General features: G+C 45.5%; 2 protein-coding genes across 3 annotated transcripts in view; one reads left to right on the forward strand and one right to left on the reverse strand.

Annotated features, from left to right (window-relative positions):
- Nucleotides 1–4,298, forward strand: part of LOC121440676 (alpha-aminoadipic semialdehyde dehydrogenase) — a 31,146-nt gene extending 26,848 nt beyond the window's left edge. The window contains exons 17-18 of the mRNA XM_041641473.1: nt 450–525; nt 1,945–4,298. Coding sequence (XP_041497407.1) covers nt 450–525; nt 1,945–1,999 — 131 coding nt within the window. The 3' untranslated portion in view covers nt 2,000–4,298. The remainder of the gene's footprint in view (nt 1–449; nt 526–1,944) is intronic.
- A 14,049-nt stretch (nt 4,299–18,347) lies between these two features.
- Gramd2b (GRAM domain containing 2B) overlaps nt 18,348–22,611 on the reverse strand; it is a 90,717-nt gene continuing 86,453 nt past the window's right edge. For both annotated transcript variants that reach the window (XM_041641466.1, XM_041641467.1), the window contains exon 14: nt 18,348–19,476. In XM_041641466.1, the coding sequence (XP_041497400.1) occupies nt 19,435–19,476 (42 nt within the window). In that variant the 3' untranslated portion in view covers nt 18,348–19,434. The remainder of the gene's footprint in view (nt 19,477–22,611) is intronic.

A 22,611-nucleotide genomic window follows, 5' to 3' on the forward strand; every position in this document is an offset into this window, starting at 1 on the left:
TTTTTTTTAAGTTTAAAAAACATTTAAGATTTATTTATATGTATCAGTGTTTGTCTTCATGGGTATGTGAGCACCACTTAAATGCCTGGTGCCTGCAGGGCCCAAAAAGAGGGTGCCAGGTCCCCTGAAACTGGAGTTAGAGGTGGTTGTGAGCTGCCACGTGGGTGCTGAGAACTGAACCTGGGTCCCATACAAGAGTGTAGACAGTGCTCTTAACCACTGAGCCATCTCCAGCTGCCACTGCCACCACCTCTTCCTTCTCTTTTGTTTTGGGGACACACATACACAAACTTTGTATACCTTATATACCCCAGGCTGAACTCAAAATCTTTCTGCCTCAGTCTCTAGGGTTGGGATTTAGAGGTGTGTACTCCCTTGTCTTGTTCTGCTAGCTCAGGTGTCCTCTGAGGGCCACGGAAAAGGTGTGCGATGATTTTGCGTTTCTCTAGGAGGAGAGAAGCACACTGGCGGCGGCAGGGAGTCTGGCAGCGATGCCTGGAAGCAGTACATGCGAAGGTCCACATGGTAAGGAAGGGCTCTGGGCAGGAGGGTTGGTCTCCGAGCCTTCGGGAATGGGCTGCTGCTTGTCTGTCTTCCAGTTCTGTCTTTGCTCCGTTCCACTTGGTTTTACTTTTCCCGGGTCTGTAGCTGCCTTCTTTTTGAGCACGCATGCTCTACTATGGGTAAAGCACCACTAATTCCGGATGCTCCCAAATCTGAAAACTTCTGCACTGGTGTGACATAACATGTGGACAGCTTCTCCAGCTGGCCCTTGGACGGGTGGCAGTCATAATGGAGGGATCCCAGGAATGTCAAGTTGCCTCGAGGCAGTGTGTACAGAGAGAGCTACACGAAGCAGGAATGGACTTCAGGCTGCCTTGAGTCCCGTCCCCAAGGAGTCTCCTGTCTATGCAGATGTTCCCAAATCAGAAGAAGGTCTAAAAAAGTGACTCCCGCATATTTACAGTAAAGGATGCTCGCCTTCCATTGTCCCTTCCGGCCTCTTTGTCTAGCATAACAACTGACTATGAGGTTTCCTTGTTGGATTCTGCCCCAGAGGTGGAATAGGGAGGATGAGAACACCCGGTCACTCAGCGTGAGGAGGTGGAAGGAGCCATCCTTTCCATTTCTCCCGTGATGGAGTTTTCTTGTATAGTGAGGTAGAGAGGAGCGTGGGGGTCTGGCCTGTAAGCTTTGGGGTGGGGGTACCAGCTTAGAAGTATGAACAAGACTTTAGGGCATTTGCCTGGACATGCATGGCGGCTTCTGGAGATGCTGCCTGGGACTTGTTTTATCTTTATTGTGCTCTCTGGCCTACTTGGGTGGGACTGGCTCGAATGCCTAGGAGACCCAGTCATTGCCATGCTGTGCTCAGTGGGACGAGTGCTGGGCGGGGCTCCTGAGACCTCAGCCTGGTCCCCTCAGAGCAGCCCAAGCTCTGCCTCCTGCTGTGCTGTAGGCTGGCTTCTCTTTTTCCTTTTCCTGTGCGCTCAGAGCCGCGCAGGCAAACACAGCGTTCTGACTTTTCAGAGCCCATAGACCCAGGATGCCTTTCCTCTAGAAAACCCAAGTGTCTTGTGACTAGTTTGAGGAAAGGAAAAAGAAGCAAACAAACGAAAACCTTTAAAAATGACTACATTCTTACCAGTATGGGACTATTTAAATTCCCCCTGATAATGCAATGAGAGTTCCTGAGAAGGTTAAATCGCCTGTGTGCTTACACGACGATCTAAGGAAGCTGGGGGTGGCAGAGGCTGTGCATCTCCCAGACGCCTGTGTTTCCCTTGTTCTTTTCTAAGGAGTCACACTGACATTGTTTTGTATACCAATTTTTTTTTCTTACCAACTTGAAAGTTGCTAATATAGACGAGCCTATGTTTTTATGTTATGAACGTATTCTACACTGTGTATGCACCGCCATTCACTTAGTTCTCTTCCTCCCAGTACCATCAACTACAGCACAGACCTTCCCCTGGCTCAAGGCATCAAATTTGAGTGACGATGCTTCAATTTGACCTCACAGTCTGCGGCTGCTCTGAAGAGGCCCCAGAAAACTTCGATTTGCCCTGATTGTTTTATATACCAACAGTGGCTAATCTCTAGTGATCCCCAAACCTGTCTAAATCAAGATACCCATTTTTCAAATTTTCAAATTAAATATTCTCAACCTAGTTACATTTAGCAAAAAATGGGTTTGGTGAATTTGTGTCATTAGTTACCATTTCTTATTACAGTTAGTTAGTTAAGTACATGCAATCTCCGGAGATTGGGGGCGTGGAAAACGGATTAGAGAGGAAGAAGAGTGTTTGCCTGCATGACAGAAGGGAACACCAGATCTCATTACAGATGTTTGTGAGCCACCACGTGGTTGCTGGGAATTGAACTCAGGACCTCTGGAAGAACAGCCAGTGAGTGCTTTTAACCTCTGAGCATCTCTCCAGCCCAGAAGAAGAGTCTTTGTGTAGAATGATGAAGGCTGTCTTCTGAGTAGTGTTGAGTCCTCATGGTCCCCTCCTCTGGCAGGGATTGAAGGGATGAGGTACCCTTACATGCTGGGGACCACAGATCTGAGTAGTGTCTAATCAGTCCCCGAGATGAAGGCTGTCTTCTGAGTAGTGGCATAGTCCTCTCCTCTGCCAGGGGATTGAAGGGGTGAGGCACCCTCACTTGTTGGGGACCACAGCACAGGTTCAGGTATATGACTTTCAGTGTTTGAAATGACAGTGGGTCATTGTTGGGCGAGGTGAGTGATTTAGGTCAGTTGTGAATGGTGGCCTAGCATGTGTGGGGTTCTGGGTTCGAGTCCTAGCTCTAAAGCAACAACAACAAAATGTTCTAATGGCAAAGAATGTTCACCTACTTATGACTCCTGCTCATGACTGTCAAACAGAAAAGAGTGGGGTTAGATAGACCTTCATTCTTGTCCCAGAACTTGTCACCTGCTGGGAACTCTGGGACTGAAGTCACTCATGAAAGCACACACCTGGATGCCCTCAGTGACCTCAGAGCGTATGCCAGAGCTACAGGCTGGGACAACTGCTCACGGGTTTCTTCTCAGTCTCAGAGCTCACGGCGCACTTCGGAAAGGTCCCTGCTGAGCTCCTAAGGTCTCACTGGGAAGCTGTGGGCAGGCCCAGTGTACCTGTCCTGTGGTACTGTCGCTCTGTCCTCCGGCGTAGCAGCCACCGCTGTGCCTACTCCTGTCACACTGAGCCCACGCAGAAGCCGCTGGAGACAAGGACTTTTGTAGGTAACTTGAGGCATCATGGACAATCATAAAGAATTGGGGGACTGATTTCATTGCAGTGGCACGCTAACCAGATTCAAATTTGTGTTCACACTGCTCTGTTTTCACCGGTGGGTAGCACTGAGTGGCAGGTCCTTGCCATCCCTGGATATGAGCCAAGCTAAACACCGGTGATGGAGCAACTGAGAGGGTGTTGGCAGGAGTGAGGGTAGGGGAAAAAAGACAGTTTGTTTCTTGAGGAAAATTTGACAGTACCCCAAATTACTAGGAAACTGACATGGCTTGCTAAGATTTGGGGGTGGACTCTAAATCACTGCTGTGGCCATGAGGACAAATTGTCCTTTTTCATAACACACAGAATGCGGTGAGCTGGCCAGTTTCTTACTGCCTACATTAAAACTCATCTTGAGGCAGGCTTTTTTTTTTTTTTTTCCCATCCAGGAATCTTAATAGTTGAGATTATACGTGTGTGTCACTGTCTTGATTGTTTAAAGCAAGAGAATGAAGTTGGAGAATCAGGAACTTGGAATGTAGTTCCCACACCAGGTACACACCTGGAATCTTAGCATTCAAGAGGCAGAGACGAGGATCATGAGTTCTAGGCCATCCCTCAGAACAAGAGATCACATCACGACGAACAAAACAAAAATGCAGTCAGGAGTAGTACTTTAACTCTGGGTGGCCTTGACCCTAGAGATCCACCTGCCTCTGCCTCCCAAGTGCTGGGTTTAGAAGTCTACCATTGTGCCTGACCAGTACTCACTCATTTTGCTCAAACACAAAACAATCTTACACTTCAGTTAAACATTTAAGGAGCTATGCATGATGGTGTGGCCACACATGGCCACACATGACAATGGCATGTGCAGAAGGTACCTTGATGGGGAACTAAAAACTGATGAAGAGGTTCCTTTGGAAGTTCATAATTTTTATGTATTTCTAGCATGAGGACGCGGTTTGTTGTCATAATGTTTTTATTAAAACTTTAACTTTTAAGTTGTTCTCTGTACTTCTTTTTACTGATTTAAGAAATAAAGATTATTTACTTGTGTGTGCGTGCGTGTGTGCAGGTACATGTATGATGATTCTCCACCTTACACAGAGGCTGCTTCATCTAGTCTGTGTAGCTAACGGGAATCCTGTCTGCAATCCTCATGAGCTCCTGGAATGACAGGCAGGGCCACGCCCTCTAGGTGTCCCTGTGAGTGTTGGGGCTCCAGACTCAGTCCTGCGTGCTTGTGTGTCAAGTGCCTTCCCTGCTGAGCCATCTTCCTGCCTGTTAACATGTTTTTATGTGTTTGGGTGTTTTGCTTAGATGTATGTCTGCACCCACCTGAAGAGTGTTGGATCCCTGGAACTGGAGTTATTGTCAGCTGATGTGCGGGTGCTAGAAATTGAACCTGGATCCTCTGGAAGATGCTAAGCCATCTCTCCACTCCTACCCTGAAATGCAGGGTCCAGGCTGGCCTGGGACTCACTCTGTAGTTGACAATGACCTTGAGTTCCTGATCATGCTGCCTCTCCAGTGCTGGAATTACAGGTGTACATTACCATGCCGATTTAATGCAGTGCTGGAGATGGAAACCTAGGCCTTGAGTGGCAAGCAATCTCCCTACAGAGCTACATTCCCAGTCCCTTTAACTTGTATAGAGTCAAAACTATTAATATACTGTTTACCAAATTTAGAGAATCAAGTCAGAAGTCTTCCTCTACCTTTTTTTTTAAATGATTTATGTGCTATGGTATTTTGTCTGCATGTATGTCTGTTGATGTCAGATTCCCCAAGGTAGTTAACAGGCAGTTGTAAGCTGCCATGTGGGTGCTGGGAATTGAACCCAGGTCCTCTGGAAGAACAGCCAGTGCTCTTAATCACCGAATCGCCTCACCTTTCCACCCCCTTCCTCTGCTTTCTTTTTAAGAGAGAATTTTTAAGAATCAGGGTAGAAAGTAAAATTTTAGGAAGGGTGAGTGAGAGTGTCGCCATAGAAGCCAGTGGCTGTATTCCCTTTCCCAAACCTCCTGAGCGACTGACCGCCGACTCTCCTGATGCTCTTTGCCACTGTGTTTTTAGGTTTACTTTGAGTCTTTTTAATTTTCTGTTTCTGAGTGTTCCGTGCATTTATTTCCCTGCACCATGTGCCTACCTCATGCCCAAGGAGGTGAGAAGAGGGTGTTTAGTTCCCTGGACCAGAGTTAGGAATGTTTATGACCTTTCATGTGGGTACTTCAGATCAAAGCACCCACATGGGTTCTCTGCAAAAACAATGGGGATTTCTTTTTTATTATTATTGATTTTATTGAGCTCTACATTTTTCTCTCCTCCGCTCCCTTCTTCCTCCCTCCCCTTCAACCTTCTCCCATGGTCCCCATGTTCCTAATTTACTCAGAAGAGCTTGTCTTTTTCTACTTCTCATGTAGATTAGATCCATGTATGTCTCTCTAAGGGTCCTCACTGTTGTCTAAGTTCTCTGGGATTGTGTTCTGTAGGCTGGTTTTCTTTGCTTTATGTTTAAAATCCACCTATGAGTGAGTACATGTGATAATTGTCTTTCTGTGTCTGGGTTACCTCACTCAAAATAATGTTTTCTAGCTCCATCCATTTTCCTGCAAAATTCAAGATGTCGTTATTTTTTTCTGCTGTGTAGGACTCCATTGTGTAAATGTTCCACATTTTCCTTATCCATTCTTTGGTCGAGGGGCATTTAGGTTTCCAGGTTCTGGCTATAGCAAACAATACTGCTATGAACATTGTTGAGCACATGTCCTTGTGGCACAATTGAGCATCCTTTGGATATATACCCAAAAGTGGTATTACTGGGTCTTGAGAAAGGTTATTTCCTACTTTTCTGAGAAATTGCCACACTGACATCCAAAAGGTGAACAACAGGTATTCTTAACTGCTACCCCATCTCTCCAAACCCATAGATTTAATTAGTTAATTAATTATCATTTTTCAAGACAGGGTCTTTCGTTTTGTAGACCAGGCTGGCCTCAAACTCGGAGATCCAACTGCCACTACTCCCCTAGCTCTGGAGTATTAACAGCATGTGCCATCACGCCTGGCTTCTTAGTTTTATTTATTTTTCTTTTTATTATTCTCTCTCTTCTTAGATTTATTTATTTATTTATTTTTGGTTTTTCGAGACCGGGTTTCTCTGTAGCTTTGGTGCCTGTCCCGGAACTAGCTCTTGTAGACCAGGCTGGCCTCGAACTCCCAGTGATCCGCCTGCCTCTGCCTCCCGAGTGCTGGGATTAAAGGCGTGCGCCACCACCGCCCGGCAGATTTATTTTTAATATACAGAAACTTCCTTGGTTTGTTTTATTGTTTTTAAGATTTATTTATTATGTATATAATATTCTGCCTGCATGTATGGCTGCATGCCAGAAGAGGGCACTAGATCTTATTATTGAGAAATAAGCCACCATGGGGTTGCTGAGAATTGAACTCATGACCTCTGGAAGAGCAGCCAGTGCTCTTAACCTCTGAGCCATCTCTCCAGCCTCCAGAAAGTTTTTTAAAAAATTGTGCATATGCTATTTGCTACATGCATGCTTGGTTTATTGCTTGAATCAGGGCAAACATCTCAAATATCACTTCTTCATGTTGAACATACTAAAGTCCTTTCTTTTAGATTTTTGAAAGACATATAGTACAGGAACTGGAGAGATGGCCCAGCACTGACTGTTCTTCCAGAGGACCCAGGCTCAATACCCAGCACTCACGTGGCACTTCAGAGCCGTCTCTACCTCCAGTTCCAGGGGATCCAACACCCTCATCCAGAAATACATGCATCAGTGCACATAAAATAAATGAAATTCACAGTACATTCCTGCTGTGTGTAGTCACATGAGCTTATTCAAGCTGTAACTTAGTAGCCAGCAGCAACAACAGCCTACCTTTCTCTAGAGAAGTCGCTTTCAACCTTCCTAGTGCTGTGGGCTTCTTGATACAGTTCCTCATGTTGTGCTGACCCCCAAACATACAATTATTTTCATTGTTACTTCATAATTATAGTTTTGCTACTGTTATAAATCACAGTGTAGATATTTATGAAGGTAGAGGTTTGCCGAAAGAGGTCATGACCCATAGGTTGGGAACCGCTGCTTTAGATGTCCCTCCTCCTGCTCTCCCTAGTCTCTTAAAAATCACCCATCTGGGTGGGCTGTAGTGGCGCACGCCTTTAATCCCAGTACTCGGGAGGCCCAGGCAGGCGGATCTCTGTGAGTGTGAGACCAGCCTGGTCTATAGAGCAAGTTCCAGGACAGGCTCCAAAGCCACAGAGAAACCCTGTTTTGAAAAACAACAACAACAACAACAACAACAAAATCTTTCTAATTTCAAGATTAATTTTTTTTGTTTCTGTAGGTGTGAGATTATTTTTGTGCCTGGATTATTTCACCAAATTTTAAGTTTCATCGATGTTGATAACAGAATTCTACCCATCGTTAGTGGCTGACTGATATTTTCCATTGTGCATATGCACCATATTTCATCTGCACATGTAGGTTGTCATTGGCCATGGTGACGGTGAATTACTAAACCTGGGCGTGCAGATGTCTTATACATTAAGAAGAACTAGGAAGACTTGGGATTTTAAAAACTTGCATACATGTATCTTGATCTATTCCAGTTTTTAAGGTTCCTTGAAAATGTGTGTAGTTTTGTAGGGTTTTGTTTGTTTTTGGCTTTCCGAAACAGGGTTTCTCTGTGGAGCCTTGGAGCCTATCCTGGAACTGTGTAGACAAGACTGGCCTCGAACTCACAGAGATTACCTGCCTCTGCCTCCCGAGTGCTGGAATTAGAGGCGTGCGCCACCACCGGTGGTCCAGTGGTTTTGTTGTTTTGTAGCCCAGGTGGGCCTCACACTCTAGTGAAAGCTGGCTTCTACCCCTCCCACCCCCCGCTTCCTGGGATTACAGGTGAGTGCCCACCATGCCCAGCTCGACGTCTTAACTTTTAAATTTATTCCTACATGAGATGATTTCAGTTATTGTAAACTGGATTCTATGTGGCCGAGCGTGGGAGAGTCTCGGGCGTCATTATGGTGTTGACCTGTAGGTGTCACTGTTGTTCAGTGCCATGTTGGAGCTTCCTAGATTCTAGGGCTCATTCTGGAAGTTTCCAGTCAGCAGACAAGTGCTGAGCTCACGGCCCAGTTTTCATCAACTTCCTTATGTACCAGTGTAGGAGCAGCCAAGATAAGCTAAATATGAACAGACCACCCAAAGGAAGTTCTTTACTTCCAACCATTATCACCTGCCAGTGTAGGACTCAGCCACACTGAGTTTAATGGGGGCCTGAGTCTCAGTAGTTTACCCTCAAGCAATACCTGGTTGCAGGAAGGACCACAAACTGAGACTACCCAAGCACCACCCAAGAACAGACCATCTAAAGGAAATGCCTAACATCCAACCGCTGTAGATAGGACCACGTGCCAGCACATACTCACCAGGACACCCCTAGACAAATATCAGCAAATCAGGGGTCTTGAACCTCAAAAACTCTCACCCCCACCTTTACTACTATAAAAACTCAACTCTGATTTCCATTTATTCCAATACGTTGGATGTGCGGAGAGACCAAGTTTGCAAACTTGCATAAAATAAAGGCTCTTTGAGAAGGAGAGAGAGCACGAGCAAGGAACTCAGGACCGCGAGGGGTGCACCCACACACTGAGACAATGGGGATGTTCTACTGGGAACTCACCAAGGCCAGCTGGCCTGGGTCTGAAAAAGCCTGGGATAAAACCGGACTCTCTGAACATAGTGGACAATGAGGACTACTGAGAACTCAAGAACAATGGCAATGGGTTTTTGATCCCACTGCACGTACTTTGTGGGAGCCTAGGCAGTTTGGATGCTCACCTTACTAGACCTGGATGGAGGTGGGTGGTCCTTGGACTTCCCACAGGGCAGGGAACCCTGATTGCTCTTTGGGCTGACGAGGGAGGGGGACTTGATTGGGGGAGGGGGGGAAATGGGAGGCGGTGGTGGGGAAGAGACAGAAATCTTTAATAAATAAATAAATAAAATTGTAAAAAAATAAAGGCTCTTTGCTTTTACATACAGGACTCAGTCTCCTTGTCGGCTTTTTGGGGGGCTTCGTGGATTTGGGCATAACACTAGCACACTTCTGTTAGCCACACAGATCACCTGCTTCCATGGGATAAACCCCAAAGAGAAACATGCTGTTTGTAAGTGTGGGTTTCTATCTTTTAAGTTAAAAACATGATTATGGGGGCTGGAGAGATGGCTCAGCAGCTAAGAGCATTGACTTCTTCCACAGGTCCTGAGAGAATCAAAATAGTGTCAGGTTTTCTCTTGTCGGCTATGACAGTGAGCAGATGCTTGTAACTTCAGTCAGTGAGCACAAGTCCTTGAGATGGAATACTCACGTTCCAGGTACAGTTGCCTGTAACTTCTTGTTTACACAGAACAGTAGTTGAGTCTTCCGCACACTGGTGTGAATGTGACTGTCCTTCTCGCCCATGGTAGACGGGGAAATGTGTGGGACTTGCTTAGCCTCACTTCCCAGGTAGATCAGAGATGTGGATGGTGCTTGCTCAGCCTCACCTCACTGCTTTGGTCAGAGTTTCCAGCTGACCCCTGAATGACCTCAGGGGTACCAAATGTGCCAGTCAGTGCTGGGATGTGGGCTACTGCTTCCATATTGAGAGTCCCAGCAGCAAACCTGCCGAGTCAGATTCCATAGGATCAAGAGAAAAAAAAAAAAACAAATAAACAAAAGCCACCGCAATGTTTTGAGAGACAAGTTTGGCATAGTTTAGTGGCAGGTTGTTACCGAAAACAAAATAAACCGTGGGCCGATTAACTTACAGTGTGTCACTCCCCAGAGTTTGCAGAAATCTTAGAGGAGACAAACTATTTTCAGGTTGGTTTACTGGAGGGCTTTGCTTGATTGAGAGTGATTAATGAGACCTCACCCTTTCTCCCACTTAATCTGTGGAAAGCTTGGCTTTCAACTCAAGCCAGTCTGGAAGTCCCCACTCTCTCACCTGGTTACATCCAAGATCTAGGGTGGGACCTCTGGCTTCGGCTTCTGTCCTATGAGCCTAGAGTAGCCTTGATACATGCCTGTGTGTGCATCTGTGTACGAGTGTGCATTTGTGTGTACCTGTGATGGTGGCCTTACCATTCTGTGCAAAATCAGAGCTAAGGTTTGGGATTATTACACTTGGCAGTTGTTTTATTAAGTGATTATAAGGGGAAAAATCTAGAGCTGATGAGGGGACTCAATGAGTGAAGATTGAATTACGCGGCCGCTGGCTTCAGTTCTTTTCTTTGTGTGCCTGCGTCTCATTCTGTAGCCCGAACTGGGACTCTCAGTGTAGACCAGGCTAGCCTCAAACTCATAGAGATCCACCCACCTCTGCCTTCCCAAACTCTGGGATTAAAGGTGTGTGCCATTGCTGGGCAAGAAATGCTCTTGAAGAGGAGCTAGTGTGGAACATTCTAGCAGGTGAAGTTGGCCTCAATTCCACTATGCAGCAGCAACAGCAGCCTGAGGTTTGTTCGAACCTGTATTACCATATCACCATGCTCATTGTCTTGTAGAATCTTCTTCAAGTCTTCAGAACTGTGTCATTGTCCCCCTTGCAGTGAATATGAGATTTTATTATAATTATGCTGGCTGCCCTATTACCTGGGTACCCTGTACCTTTAAGAGACAAGCTCCCACTCCCGATCCCATGCAGGCAAGCTGGTCTCCATTCTTTCTTCCTTTCTCTCTCTGCCCCCACACTCCCTACTTTCCCTCACCCTCCCAATACCCGCTAAATAAACTCTCCATACCCAAGCTCTCTCTGTATGGCGTATCTGTCTGTCTCCCACCCTCCGCGGTCTCCCATTCTCCGTGGGAGAGAGAGAGTGAGAGAGAGAGAGAGGAAGAGGGAGAAGGAGAGGGAGAGGGAGAGGGAGAGGAGAGCACACATAAGAGTGGTAACTGGGAATGGTTTGGACTTTTGAAACTTCAAAACCCACCACCAGTGACATACCTCCTCCAATAAGGCTTTACTTCCTAATCCTTCCCAACCATGGACTGAGCATTCAAACATATGAGCCTATGGGGCCATTCTCATCCAAACCACTGTAGGTACTATGTTTGTGACTGGTACCCAACACTGAAAAGAATCAAAAAATGATAATTATCCAACAGTGAATAAAGGAGTATTTGGGAGATACTATATAGTTCATGAAAACCAAATTCACAGGATACGGCATTTAAGTCTAAATGTTCCCTACAGACCTAGCCGGCCGAGGTTGTACACATTCCTGGATGTTGTTCATATGCCTTTGAAGGTTTTACCTGGCTGACAGTCATTTCTCTCTTGGCCATGTGGTGAACAGCCTCCAGCATATTCTCTTAGCACCATGATGCTCTGTCTAAGTGTGTGGGGCCAGGAAGCCATGGCCTGGACCCGTGAGATGGTGAGCCAAAACGATCGTCCTTATGTAAGCTGTTCTCTCGGGTTCTTTGTTCTGGCACAGGAAAGAAATCAAAGCTCGAGGTCCTGCATTTCCTCATAGCGAGGATTCAACAGTACGGATACACAGGAGGACAAACATTTATACAAGGAGCTTCCAGACTTGCAAGGAAGCAGAAAGGTCCAGTCTAGTGTTAGCCCCAACAGCTGGTCCTGGCTCTCTGGTCACCTTTGCTAGCTCTGGCACTGTTTATTTAATTTAATTTTTAATTTTAATTTTCACGTGTTATGGGTGTTTTGCCCGGCATATGTCTGTGTGTGTGTGCATGCCTGTTACTCAAGGAGGCCAGAAGAAGGCATCAGATTTCCTGGTACTGGAGTCACAGATGGTTGTGAGCAGCTACGTGGGTGCTGGGAATCGAATCTAGGTCCTCTGAAAGAGCAGCCAGTGTTCTTAACCACTGAGCCATCTCTCCAGCCCTCCGGCACTGTTTATGAAGCCGGAAGCAGAGGGTGGGGGTGGCATCACTTGTCCTTTGTAAATGTCATGGTCTGACTCATGAAAGTTTATCCAAATGTTAGGAAGTGGCCCATATATAGAAAGCCTGAAGGTGCCAGGACAAAAGATTAAAAAAAAAATGACTTAGAAACAGAAAACCTTGTATTTTTCCAGGAAGACCATGTATCTGGTTTTATGCAACTCCTTTCATAGGAGGTGTGGCCATGTGGAAATATTTACCTGGAGGAGAACCAAGAGGAAAGCTGAGAGCTTCTCAGTCATTGCTCTCAGGGAAAAAAGTACATCCTGCTTCTCCAGATCTTCATGAGAGCGAAGTTTGGTGCCAGGTCGTAGCTTTGAAGTCTTCAGCATTGTTCCTTCTTTTATATCACCTCTTCATTAGACAGAATTCAGGACAGTGAACTCTTCCCGTGTACAAATGGGAAGATCCAGCTTTCCAGCCATGTTCTTCCCTTCTCTGACTAAACCAGGGGAGGGGATATTCCTGAGACCTTCCTTCTTGAGGCCATGATGGATGTAGAAGTGGGATTCCCACCGGCTATTACATGGGCTCCCTGGGAAGGAGAAATTTAGTTTTTTATGTGACTTGTCCCAAATGACTACCAAATTATTTTAGAATCTCGCTTTCATATGATTTGTTATTTTATTTTTTTGTATATGTTCATGAGTAACATGTGTTTGTGTGTGTGAGTAGGTGTATATGTATGTGTGTGCAGAGGCTGGGGGTCAGCATTGAGTGTCATCCTCATTATCGAGATGGACTCTCTCACTGAGTCTGGAGCTCACTGATTCAGCTAGATTGGCTAGCTAGCAGGCATCAAGGATCCTCTACTTATGCCTCTCCAGTGCCAGGATTATAGGCATATGCCGCTGTGCCTGGATTTTTGTGGAAATATTAGGGATCCCAACTTAGGTCCTCATGCTGTAAAGCAACTACTTGCTGAATGGACTGTTTTTAAATGAATGACTATTGCTGATATTGAAGCACTGATATGGAAAGGTGAGTACTTGAGAGTCTCAAGCCTCTTGAAATATTTATATACACTGTCATTTACCTAAAAATCTTCATTCAAGGGGCTGGGGAGATAGCTCATCAGGTAAAAGTACCTGCAGCCATAGCCGATGACCTGACTTGAGTTTAATCTGGGGCACTCATATGCTACACAGTGTAAGGAGAGAAATGACTCCCACATGGTGGTTCTCTGACCTCCATACACTTGCCTGGGCATATGTGTGTCTACATGCTACACACATACACCCACACACATGCATGCATGCATGTGCGCACACACACAAAGGCATATACTAAATAAATATAATTTAAAAGCTTCACACAGAGACATGCACATGAAATGAATAAAATGCAATTAAAGAAACCCTGTTCAGAAATCCATGTAGGATCTAGGGACGTAGCTCAGTTGGTAGAGGACCTGTCTAGTACTCCCAACACGGTATATCTGGATGTGGGAGTAACCCAGCACTCGAGAGGTAGAAGCAGGAAAATCAGGTGGTTGACGTCATCTTTGGCAAAATATCAGGCTTGAGGCCAGCCTGAGCCACATGTGACTCTGTCTCAAAAGCACAAATCCATCCGGGCAAAAGGAAGACCTTAGTTCCATGGTGTGGGTTTGGAGGAAGTGGAGCTGGAGGGCAGCATCAGCATCCTGCCCTGCCCACTGAGACACAAAAGGGTATGAATCACCACTGACGTAGCCTTTAGGTTTCCCAAGAATCTAAAGGCTGTATATGCTGACCCGAAATGCATGCACTTCTCTGACCAAGCGTGCTAAGAGGATTCTGGTCACAGGGCGCCATCTGAGCACAGGAAGAGATCACGTGACTGGACTTACCACACTAAAGACTGCATATTTTGTGTGGGTGAAGATTGGATGAATTAGTTTATACACTGATGATGGAAATGCATATTTAGGATAATAGGTTACCATTTCATTCTTTTTTTATTTTTTAAGAATATTTATTTCGTGTGTGTGTGTTTACAGATGCCTGAGAAGGCCAGAAGGCATTGGGTACCTTGAAGTATATAGGTGATTGCAAGCTGCCTGACATGGCTACTGAACCCAAGTCCTCTGAAACAAACAAACAAACAAACAAAAACCAGTATGTGTTTTGGGCTCACCTCTTCAGTCCAGTTCTTATTTCTTAAAAAGTTAATCATACACTTGCCACGAGATGCAGCCTTTCAATTCTTAGTTATTTTCCAAGGAGAAATGAAAATATTGATACAGATTTGTACTAGAATGGTTACAGAACTTTTATTTCTACTATCTATTTATCTATATATTTACCTATCATCTATCTACATACCTACATATCTATCATCTACCTACCTACATATCTACTATCTATCTATCTTCTACCTTCCAGCATATCTACCTACCTACCTACATATCCATCATTTATCTATCTACCTACATGTCTGCCTATCCATCATCTGTCTGTCTGCCCGCCCATCCATCCATCTATCTATCTATCTATCTATCTATCTATCTATCTATCTATCTATCTATGTTTTGAGACAAGGTTTCTCTTTGTAGCCCTGCTGCCCCGAAACTCATTCACTTTGTAGACCAGGCTGGCCTTGAACTCTCATAGATCTATCTGCCTCTGCCTCCTGAGTGCTGGGACTAAAGATATGTACCACCAGCCCAGCTCACATATATTTTAAAAATATTTATTTTTATTTCACGTGTATGAGCATTTGCCTGCATGTATGTACGTATACCACATATATGCAGTGCCTACAGAGGCCAGAAGAGGGAGTTGTGATCCATATATATGCATAGCTAGGAAGGCATAGAATTCAATGTTATGCTCAAATAAGGGGACAAGGGGAGCAAGGGGATTTTTACATGACCAGAGCCCGAGAATGCAGGAGAGAAGGAGCCTAAAGATTTGGGGCCATGGGGCTGGAGAGATGGCTCAGCGGTTAAGAGCATTGCTTGTTCTTCCAAAGGTCCTGAGTTCAAATCCCAGCAACCACATGGTGGCTCACAACCATCTGTAATGAGGTCTGGTGCCCTCTTCTGGCCTGCAGACAGAATATTGTATACATAATAAATAAATAAATACCCAGAAAAAAAAAAAGATTTGGGGCCAAATCTGCTTAGTCAGTCTACTGGCACATTGTAACAGGGAACATGGGGATGGAAACAAAGTAACCAGTGTTGCTCCACTAATTTATGCACACGTGGCAGAGGGATAGCCAGAAACTAACAAAGCAACACTCTCAGTGAGTATCTGTAGCTTTCTGGAGAGGGGAGGAGGGATGTTTCTGTCTATAATATTCTTAAAACAGGTAGAAGGGGCTGGAGAGACAGCTCAGCGGTTAAGAGCACTTGCGGCTCCTGCAGAGGCCCTGTATTTGGTTCCCAGCACCCACATGCTGGTTTACAATCACCTGTAACTACACTACCAGGGAATCTGCTGCTCTCTTTTTGTCTCCACCAGCACCAGGCATGTACAAGAGATACATTCATACACGCAGGCAAAACAACTCACATACACAATAAGATACATACATCTTTAAAATCTTAGGAAGAGTGATGGCAGGACAAATGGATGCAGACTTCCCCATGCTGCATTTTCTCATACTTAAGTGTATTAAGGCCACTTCCAGAAAGAATTGTCACAGCGAGGCTTTCTGGCTAGATTCTTAAAGTCCTAAAGGATAAAGAGTTGTGTGATTCATAAAGGCCCATTCATAAAGGGGCTTTATCTGCAGACAAGGGCTACAAGGGCCATTTCATCCCCCATTTGTCAGGATCATATACAAAATATCAGTGTAGTGGATTCTCTCTCTCTCTCTCTCTCTCTCTCTCTCTCTCTTTCTCTCTCTGTGTGTGTGTGGGGGGGAGGGAGACTACATTAAGTAGTTAGAAATACAAAAGATAAGAAAAACCACAATAGAAAAAGTGGTTTTCTGTTGGGAGCAGTGAGACCCCAGATCCTGAATTTCTTGTAATCCCCTGGTCTGAGTGCCTACAGCTGCTCTGAGCACGAGACCTTTAGGAGTTCCTGATGGCAGGAGAGTGGTTTCTGGTGGGTTTTGCCTGGGGCATGGCTATCTCTATATAATCTGCCTTTGAACACAATAGAGGGGGCATTCTTGGGGAATTCAAGGATGACCTGATGGAAGAGGGTCATCTTTCTATCTGTTGATTTCATTGGTTAAGCAATAAAGAAACTGCTTGGCCCTCATAGGTTAAAACATAGGTGGGTGGAGTAAACAGAACAGAATGCTGGGAGAAAGAAGCTGAGTCAGTGAGTCGCCATGATTCTCTCACTCCAGGCAGACGCAGGTTAAGATCATTCCTGGTAAGCCAGCTCGTGGGCTACAGCAGATTATTAGAAATGGGCTAGTCCAGGTGCGAGAGCTAGCCTAGAAGAGGCTAGATAGAAATGGGCCAAGCGGTGTTTAAAAGAATACAGTTTCCGTGTAATTATTTCGGGGCATAAGCTAGAGCTAGCCATGTGGGCGGCCAGGTGCCCGGGACGCAGCCCCGCCACTCCTATTTCAACAATGACCCGTGTGGCTGTCTCTCTGTCTGTGTATTTTAACCTCCAGCCCCCTTGCCCGAAGCTCGCGAACTGGGTGTCAGTGCACAGAGTGCAGACACGGGGGCGCGGTGCGCGGCAGTTTTCAGTCTTTCTGCCCACACTATTGAAAAGGCTTTGCATCTAGACACAACAAAGACAGCCTGGACATCCGGGCTATCAAAGATGCTGTATTAAGCTGTAGGGGGCGGCCTATGCTCGAAACCCAGCCCCAGGGAAGCTGTGGTAGGGGACGGCAAGAGCGATGCCAGCCTTGGCTCTAGCAGTTAATCTAGCCACAGCATTAGTATCGGGATACATGCTTAGAAGCAGTACATAAGGGGCTGTCAAGATGGCTCAGTGGGTAAAAGAGATTGCTGCCAAACCTAATAACCTGAATAGATTCCTGGGATTCATACAGAGCGAGAATCGACTCCTGCAAGCAGTCACCTGTGCGTCATGCACATGTATGCTGCCCCCTCCCATGAGATAAATATAATAAAACGGGGGGGGCAGCTTCTGAAAAGATATTCTGGGCTGGCGAGATGGCAGGAACTCTAACAGGGAGGTATGCAAACAGTGACAAGGTTCCACAATGGACCTTTCTTAAAAACTGCTCAACTGGGTGGTAGTGGCACACTCCTTTAAACCCAGCACTCGGGAGGCAGAGGCAGGTGGATCTCTCTGTGAGTTCGTAGCCAATCTGGTCTACAGAGTGAGTACCAAGACAGCCAGGTCTGTTACACAGAGAAACCCTGTCTCAAACAAACAAACAAACAAACAAAAAACAAAGCCACGCCAAAACAAAACCTATTCTGCTACAGAAAGTTTCCAAGACGGAGGCTGAGTGTGACATGTGGCTTTAAACCCAGTACTTGGAAGGCAGAGGTAGGTAGACCCCTGTGAGTCAAAGAATAGCTTGGTTTATAGCAGGTTCCAGCAAGAGCTACATAATAAGACCCTTTCTCAAAAACATATTCTTCCATGCAAAACTGCTATCTACCTGGTTATTGCTTTAAGATGAATCTCTAGATGGCAGAGCCCTTAACAGTGGGTTCACAGAGCAAGCCACATGATCTAAGTTTGTCCCCGGGAGCTGTGCTTCAGAGAGAACTGATTCCCGGAAGCTGTTCTTGCTGACCTGCTCATGTGCACAAATACACACATGCAGATAAAATTAAAAAGCAAAACAAAGCAACCATGGCACCTGTTAGGAGGGAAACTACTGCCCAACAATTGAAGCTTCAGCATACCCACGCAAGCACTCTGGTCTTGGATAATTTCGGTTCCATGAGTAAAATGGGCAAGAGGACGGCAAACTATCCTGTCTGAGGCTAAACACCTCATAAAATGTCAATCAAACTTAGGATTCAAACACTTATCTACTGAATTCAATGTTCATTTTCTTTCCTTGATACCATTATAATGCCCCCATTTGTTTTTTAATTTTTGAAATAAATCCTCTGTGGCGGCGGCAGTGGCGGGGAGTATAGTATGAAGTTGAGAGTCATTGTGTGGAGGCGAGGAGATGTAAGCCTTAGGTAAAAGAATTTACAAACCAAGGAAACAGTTAAGTAGAGCGTTTTAGCCAATGAGTATTTATTAAAAGCCCGTGCACCAGGCACAGTTACCCAGTGGGCTGACAAGTTCAAAGGACGTAACCGCTCCACTTATTAGCTTATCTGATTAAACAAAGTACATTTCACAGAAATGATTATAAAATGCATTGCAGAGAGAATGGTTTACACTTACAGATCTTACGGTACCCTAAATAATTATTAATAAAAAAAATCCAACCCATACTGTAAGTAAAGTTAGCAAAACCACCACTTATTGCTTTATTGTAGGAGGAGGGCGTTCGATTACCATGGAGTTGAGGGAGTAACACAGACATCCTGGTTCCACACTGCCACCGTAGCCCACTACAATCTTAAGAACAGTACTTTTCCATAGCATAGAAAATCACAATCACAACTTTTGGCTTAAAGATTAGTTTTGGTTTCAGAGCGAATCTGATTCAGTATTTCCGTCTCCCACCTCAAGGATTCCTGATCGGAGGTAGGGGAGAATCACTCCGATTAAGTACTAGACCCGGGGAACAAAACAGCATAACACAAACGGAACATTTAATTCACTTTATCAGACGTGCTTGAAACTGAAACGCAGAGATGAAAGAAATCTGGACATAAGTGGGGGGGGGGGGGGAGGGAATAGAGTCAAAAACATAGAGGTTCGAAGCAAGTCTGCTCATTTGGAGCTATTCAGTGCCTTGTTGGAGGCGCATGGCTAATTCTTTAAAGGATCATTGCGAGTCTTAGGTCTGAAGGTTGGTTGGGACATGAAGGGAGCGAAGAGGAGGCTGGGCAGGGCTGAAAAGCATGGAGTGCAGGGTTTACTGACGCTACAGACGTCCTCCAGAACCTTGCTCACCTTCCGAGATGGGTCTGTTTTCTTCAGGCAGCAGCAGAGACAAGGTCAACTTTTATTGCACAAAAGCAAAATTATTCCCTTTCCCCCCTTTCTGAGCTGGAGACCTCCAAGCGCGAACACAGCTGGATTCTCAGTCTCTTGCGCCTCTGGCCAGCAGGGGGCGCATAACAGACTCTCTCGGGAAGCACCTTCTTCAAGGGAAAACATGAGGTATTATGTTGGCCCCAGGATCTGGTCACTCAGTCACCATTCTCAAGCAGCTTTTGTAAGTTGTTTTGTATCTTGAGACAATAAAAGAGATGCCATTGTTAGAAATTACAGTATGTCTCTTAAGAGTATATTTGCTATGGCTGGGAAATGCTAGACCTTATCCTACCTAGAATAAAAAGCTATGCGAAGGTTAAATTTAAATAAAGCTCCACCCTGTGTTTTTAACTAGCGTCATAATGTTTAGCAATTCTATTACATGTTGCTTTGCATAACATCCACAGAAGACTGGCTTCCAGAAAGACCAACTACCCCATGGTCTACAGTCCACAGTTGGGTATTAAAATGCCCTCAGAAAACACAGAATAGGTCAGTTTTAAGGAATTCAGAGCAAGAGATTCTGAACCAATATTATGATCGGGTAGAGAACCCTGTGGATAAAAAAAGAATATACTCTACAGCCTGGTATTTGTGTGTCCCCCCCCCCCCCCCTCGACAAAACTCATGCTGAAATGGAACCCCCAAAGTCCTGCGCTGTTGGTATTTTAAGGTGGGGCTTTACTAAGAGTTGCATTAGAGGCTTGGTAATAAGCGACAACCAAGGTTAGCAAGCTCGCTCTGCCTCACCATGGCGTCTCCATCAGCAGGAAGTCCTTCACTAGGTATACCCTCCTTACTTTGAACTTCCCAACCTCCGGAACGGAAAGCTCAATAAATCCCTTCTGTTTATAAATGACTCAACCGTAGCATCCAGTGATAGCACTACAGACCAAACTAAGACCCTGCTCAGAGGAGTCTACGATATCCTACAGGCAGGCAGACTCCGGGTAAGCAGAAAGAAAGGGCCTCCAGGATGAGGTGAGGTACTGATGGATTTGTGTCATCTTATACACAGGCTGGGTCTGCATACGAAACTGAGGGCAAGGGAGGAGGAAGAGTCACAGGACCATGTACACACGTAGCAAAGGACTCAAATTTAGGTTCTTCCTACTGTATCAATCTACCATCAATGCCCCTTCCAGTCCTAGGAAAATAATTACTTCTTTACCCATTAAAAAAAAAACTTGGGGGGAGAGGTTTAGCATGTAAGAGTGCAGTGCACACCGCCTGTCTGCGCTTCTATGCGCTAACATACAGTTTGCGAGCTTCGGGCAAGGGGCTGGAGGTTGAAACACACAAAGACACACAGACAGAGACAGAGAGATGTGGACCTCTAGACACTGGTAAGAAGCCCTTTATTCAATAGCACCATGGAGGCTTAGATACCCAACAGTCAGGTGGGCCAACAGGTGAAAACCTTATCCGCTGATCTTTAAGGCTAAGGCAACATGTGCTCGTGAAGCAGAGCTGGTAAACAACTTTGACACAGCTTTTAGTAACTCAAATCAGAAGGAAAGTAAAGATCTCTAGCAAGGAAGAGCAGCTGAAGGCCAGGACTCCAAATATTCCCAACATAAGAGAATTTTTTGCTCTTGCAGAGAACCCTGGTTTGGTTGCCAGCAGCCATATCAGGTGGCTTTCAATTGCCTGCAACTCCAGTTCTGGGTGATGTAATGCCTTCTTCTGCCTCAAGGGGGCACTTGCACACATGTATTGTATATACATACATGCAGGCAAACACTTGCCACTAAAGAAAAACAAATCTGGAAGCATTTTGAGCTGGTGAGATGGCTCAGCAGACGTCCCAGCTAGCTTCAATGTCACCTCTAGACTAGAAGCTTAGGGGTTAGTTCTGGCTGTCAAGCCTGACTACCTGAGTTTGAACCCTGGAACCCACATTGACTCCCACAAATTGTCTTCTGACTCCCACGTGTGCTATGTGGTATCATGTGCATGCACACACGCGTGCTTGTGAGCACACACGCACATACAAATAAACGTGGAAAAGAAGCAAACAATGCCAGTGGCACAAGCCTTTAACCCCAGAAATCAGGAGACCAAGGCAGGCAGATCTCTGAATTTGAGGCCAGCCTGGTCTACAAAGTGAGTTTCAGAACAGCCAAGGATACACACAGAAACCCCCCTGTCTTGAAAAACTGAAAAAAAGAAAAAAAAAAAAGAGAAAGAAACATACCTATAGAGACAAAAAAAAATCACAACACAAACAAAAGAGATAAATAAGCAACTGATAGCGAAAACTCCAGCAGTCAATAAATATATTAAATGCTGATTCTCAGGAGTATTAGAAAATACAGAAAATACAAATAGGGGCCATGGAGGTGGCTCCGTGGGTAAAAACGCAGGCAGTTTGTTCAACTTCAGTTCTGTTCCTGGGACCCGCTAAAGAAAGAACTGACTCCCAAGAGTTGTCCTCTCTGACCCCTACCACGTGTTAAGGGACCCATGCACACACACTCCTTATACTTCCTCACATCGCATAATAATAAACGGAAAATAGAAAGAAAATTTATAACGGGATTCAATTTCACGGTGTCAGATGGGTGGTCCGGGGCCAGCGTGGCGTGACTGACTTCGTGGGACTCGAAGGGGAGGTTACCCTTGGATTTCCTGTGAAGGTGACTGAGGGGGGCAGGGACAATGAACAGAAACGGGGAGCAGAGCTGCGGAATGACCACGAGGTTTAGATACGACCAGTCTCTTACAGCAGAAAGGAATTGCTGTCAAGAGCTGAGTCATGCCTCAGGATTTCCCACAGTGCATCTCGGTAGGCCTTTTCATTCCCAGGCTGTGCCAGGCCACAGCTCAAGCGCCTCTGGGAACATTTTGACCCAAATCTATGTTTTACAGACTCTACTTTGGGATGCATGTGGCCTCCCTTCATTTCCAGCAGTCTCTCTAGCCGCCCAGCTGGGCGTGGCTTGAGCCCCACACAGACGTGCTAACTGCGGATGGGGAACAAATCTTTCTGCCGTGTCCTGGCAGGGGCTTGGCACAGGCGGAGGGAGAAAGGCGAAAGGATTCTGTGTGCTTCCGATCCAAAGGACAGCATTTACAAGTCAGAAGGAGTGAAACTGAAAAACAACAGTGCCCCCAACTCTGGAGAGCTCCAGGTAAAGCATTGGGGCAAAACCAAAGGAGTTACCAGATGGGAAAGAATGGAACTGTTTGAAAGAAGAAATAAACCCTGATACTTAGGTGTATCTCTAGGACAGTTATGAATTACCCTCTCCTCATTCATCCTCTTACCAAATCAAATCTAGGAATGAAGCTAACTAAGGACAGAGTTGACCCAAGGAAGATATTCTGGA

Source organism: Microtus oregoni, unplaced genomic scaffold (assembly GCF_018167655.1).
Source record: "Microtus oregoni isolate MIOR12 unplaced genomic scaffold, Mior012 000069F_ref0000032, whole genome shotgun sequence".
Classification (NCBI taxonomy): domain Eukaryota; kingdom Metazoa; phylum Chordata; class Mammalia; order Rodentia; family Cricetidae; genus Microtus; species Microtus oregoni.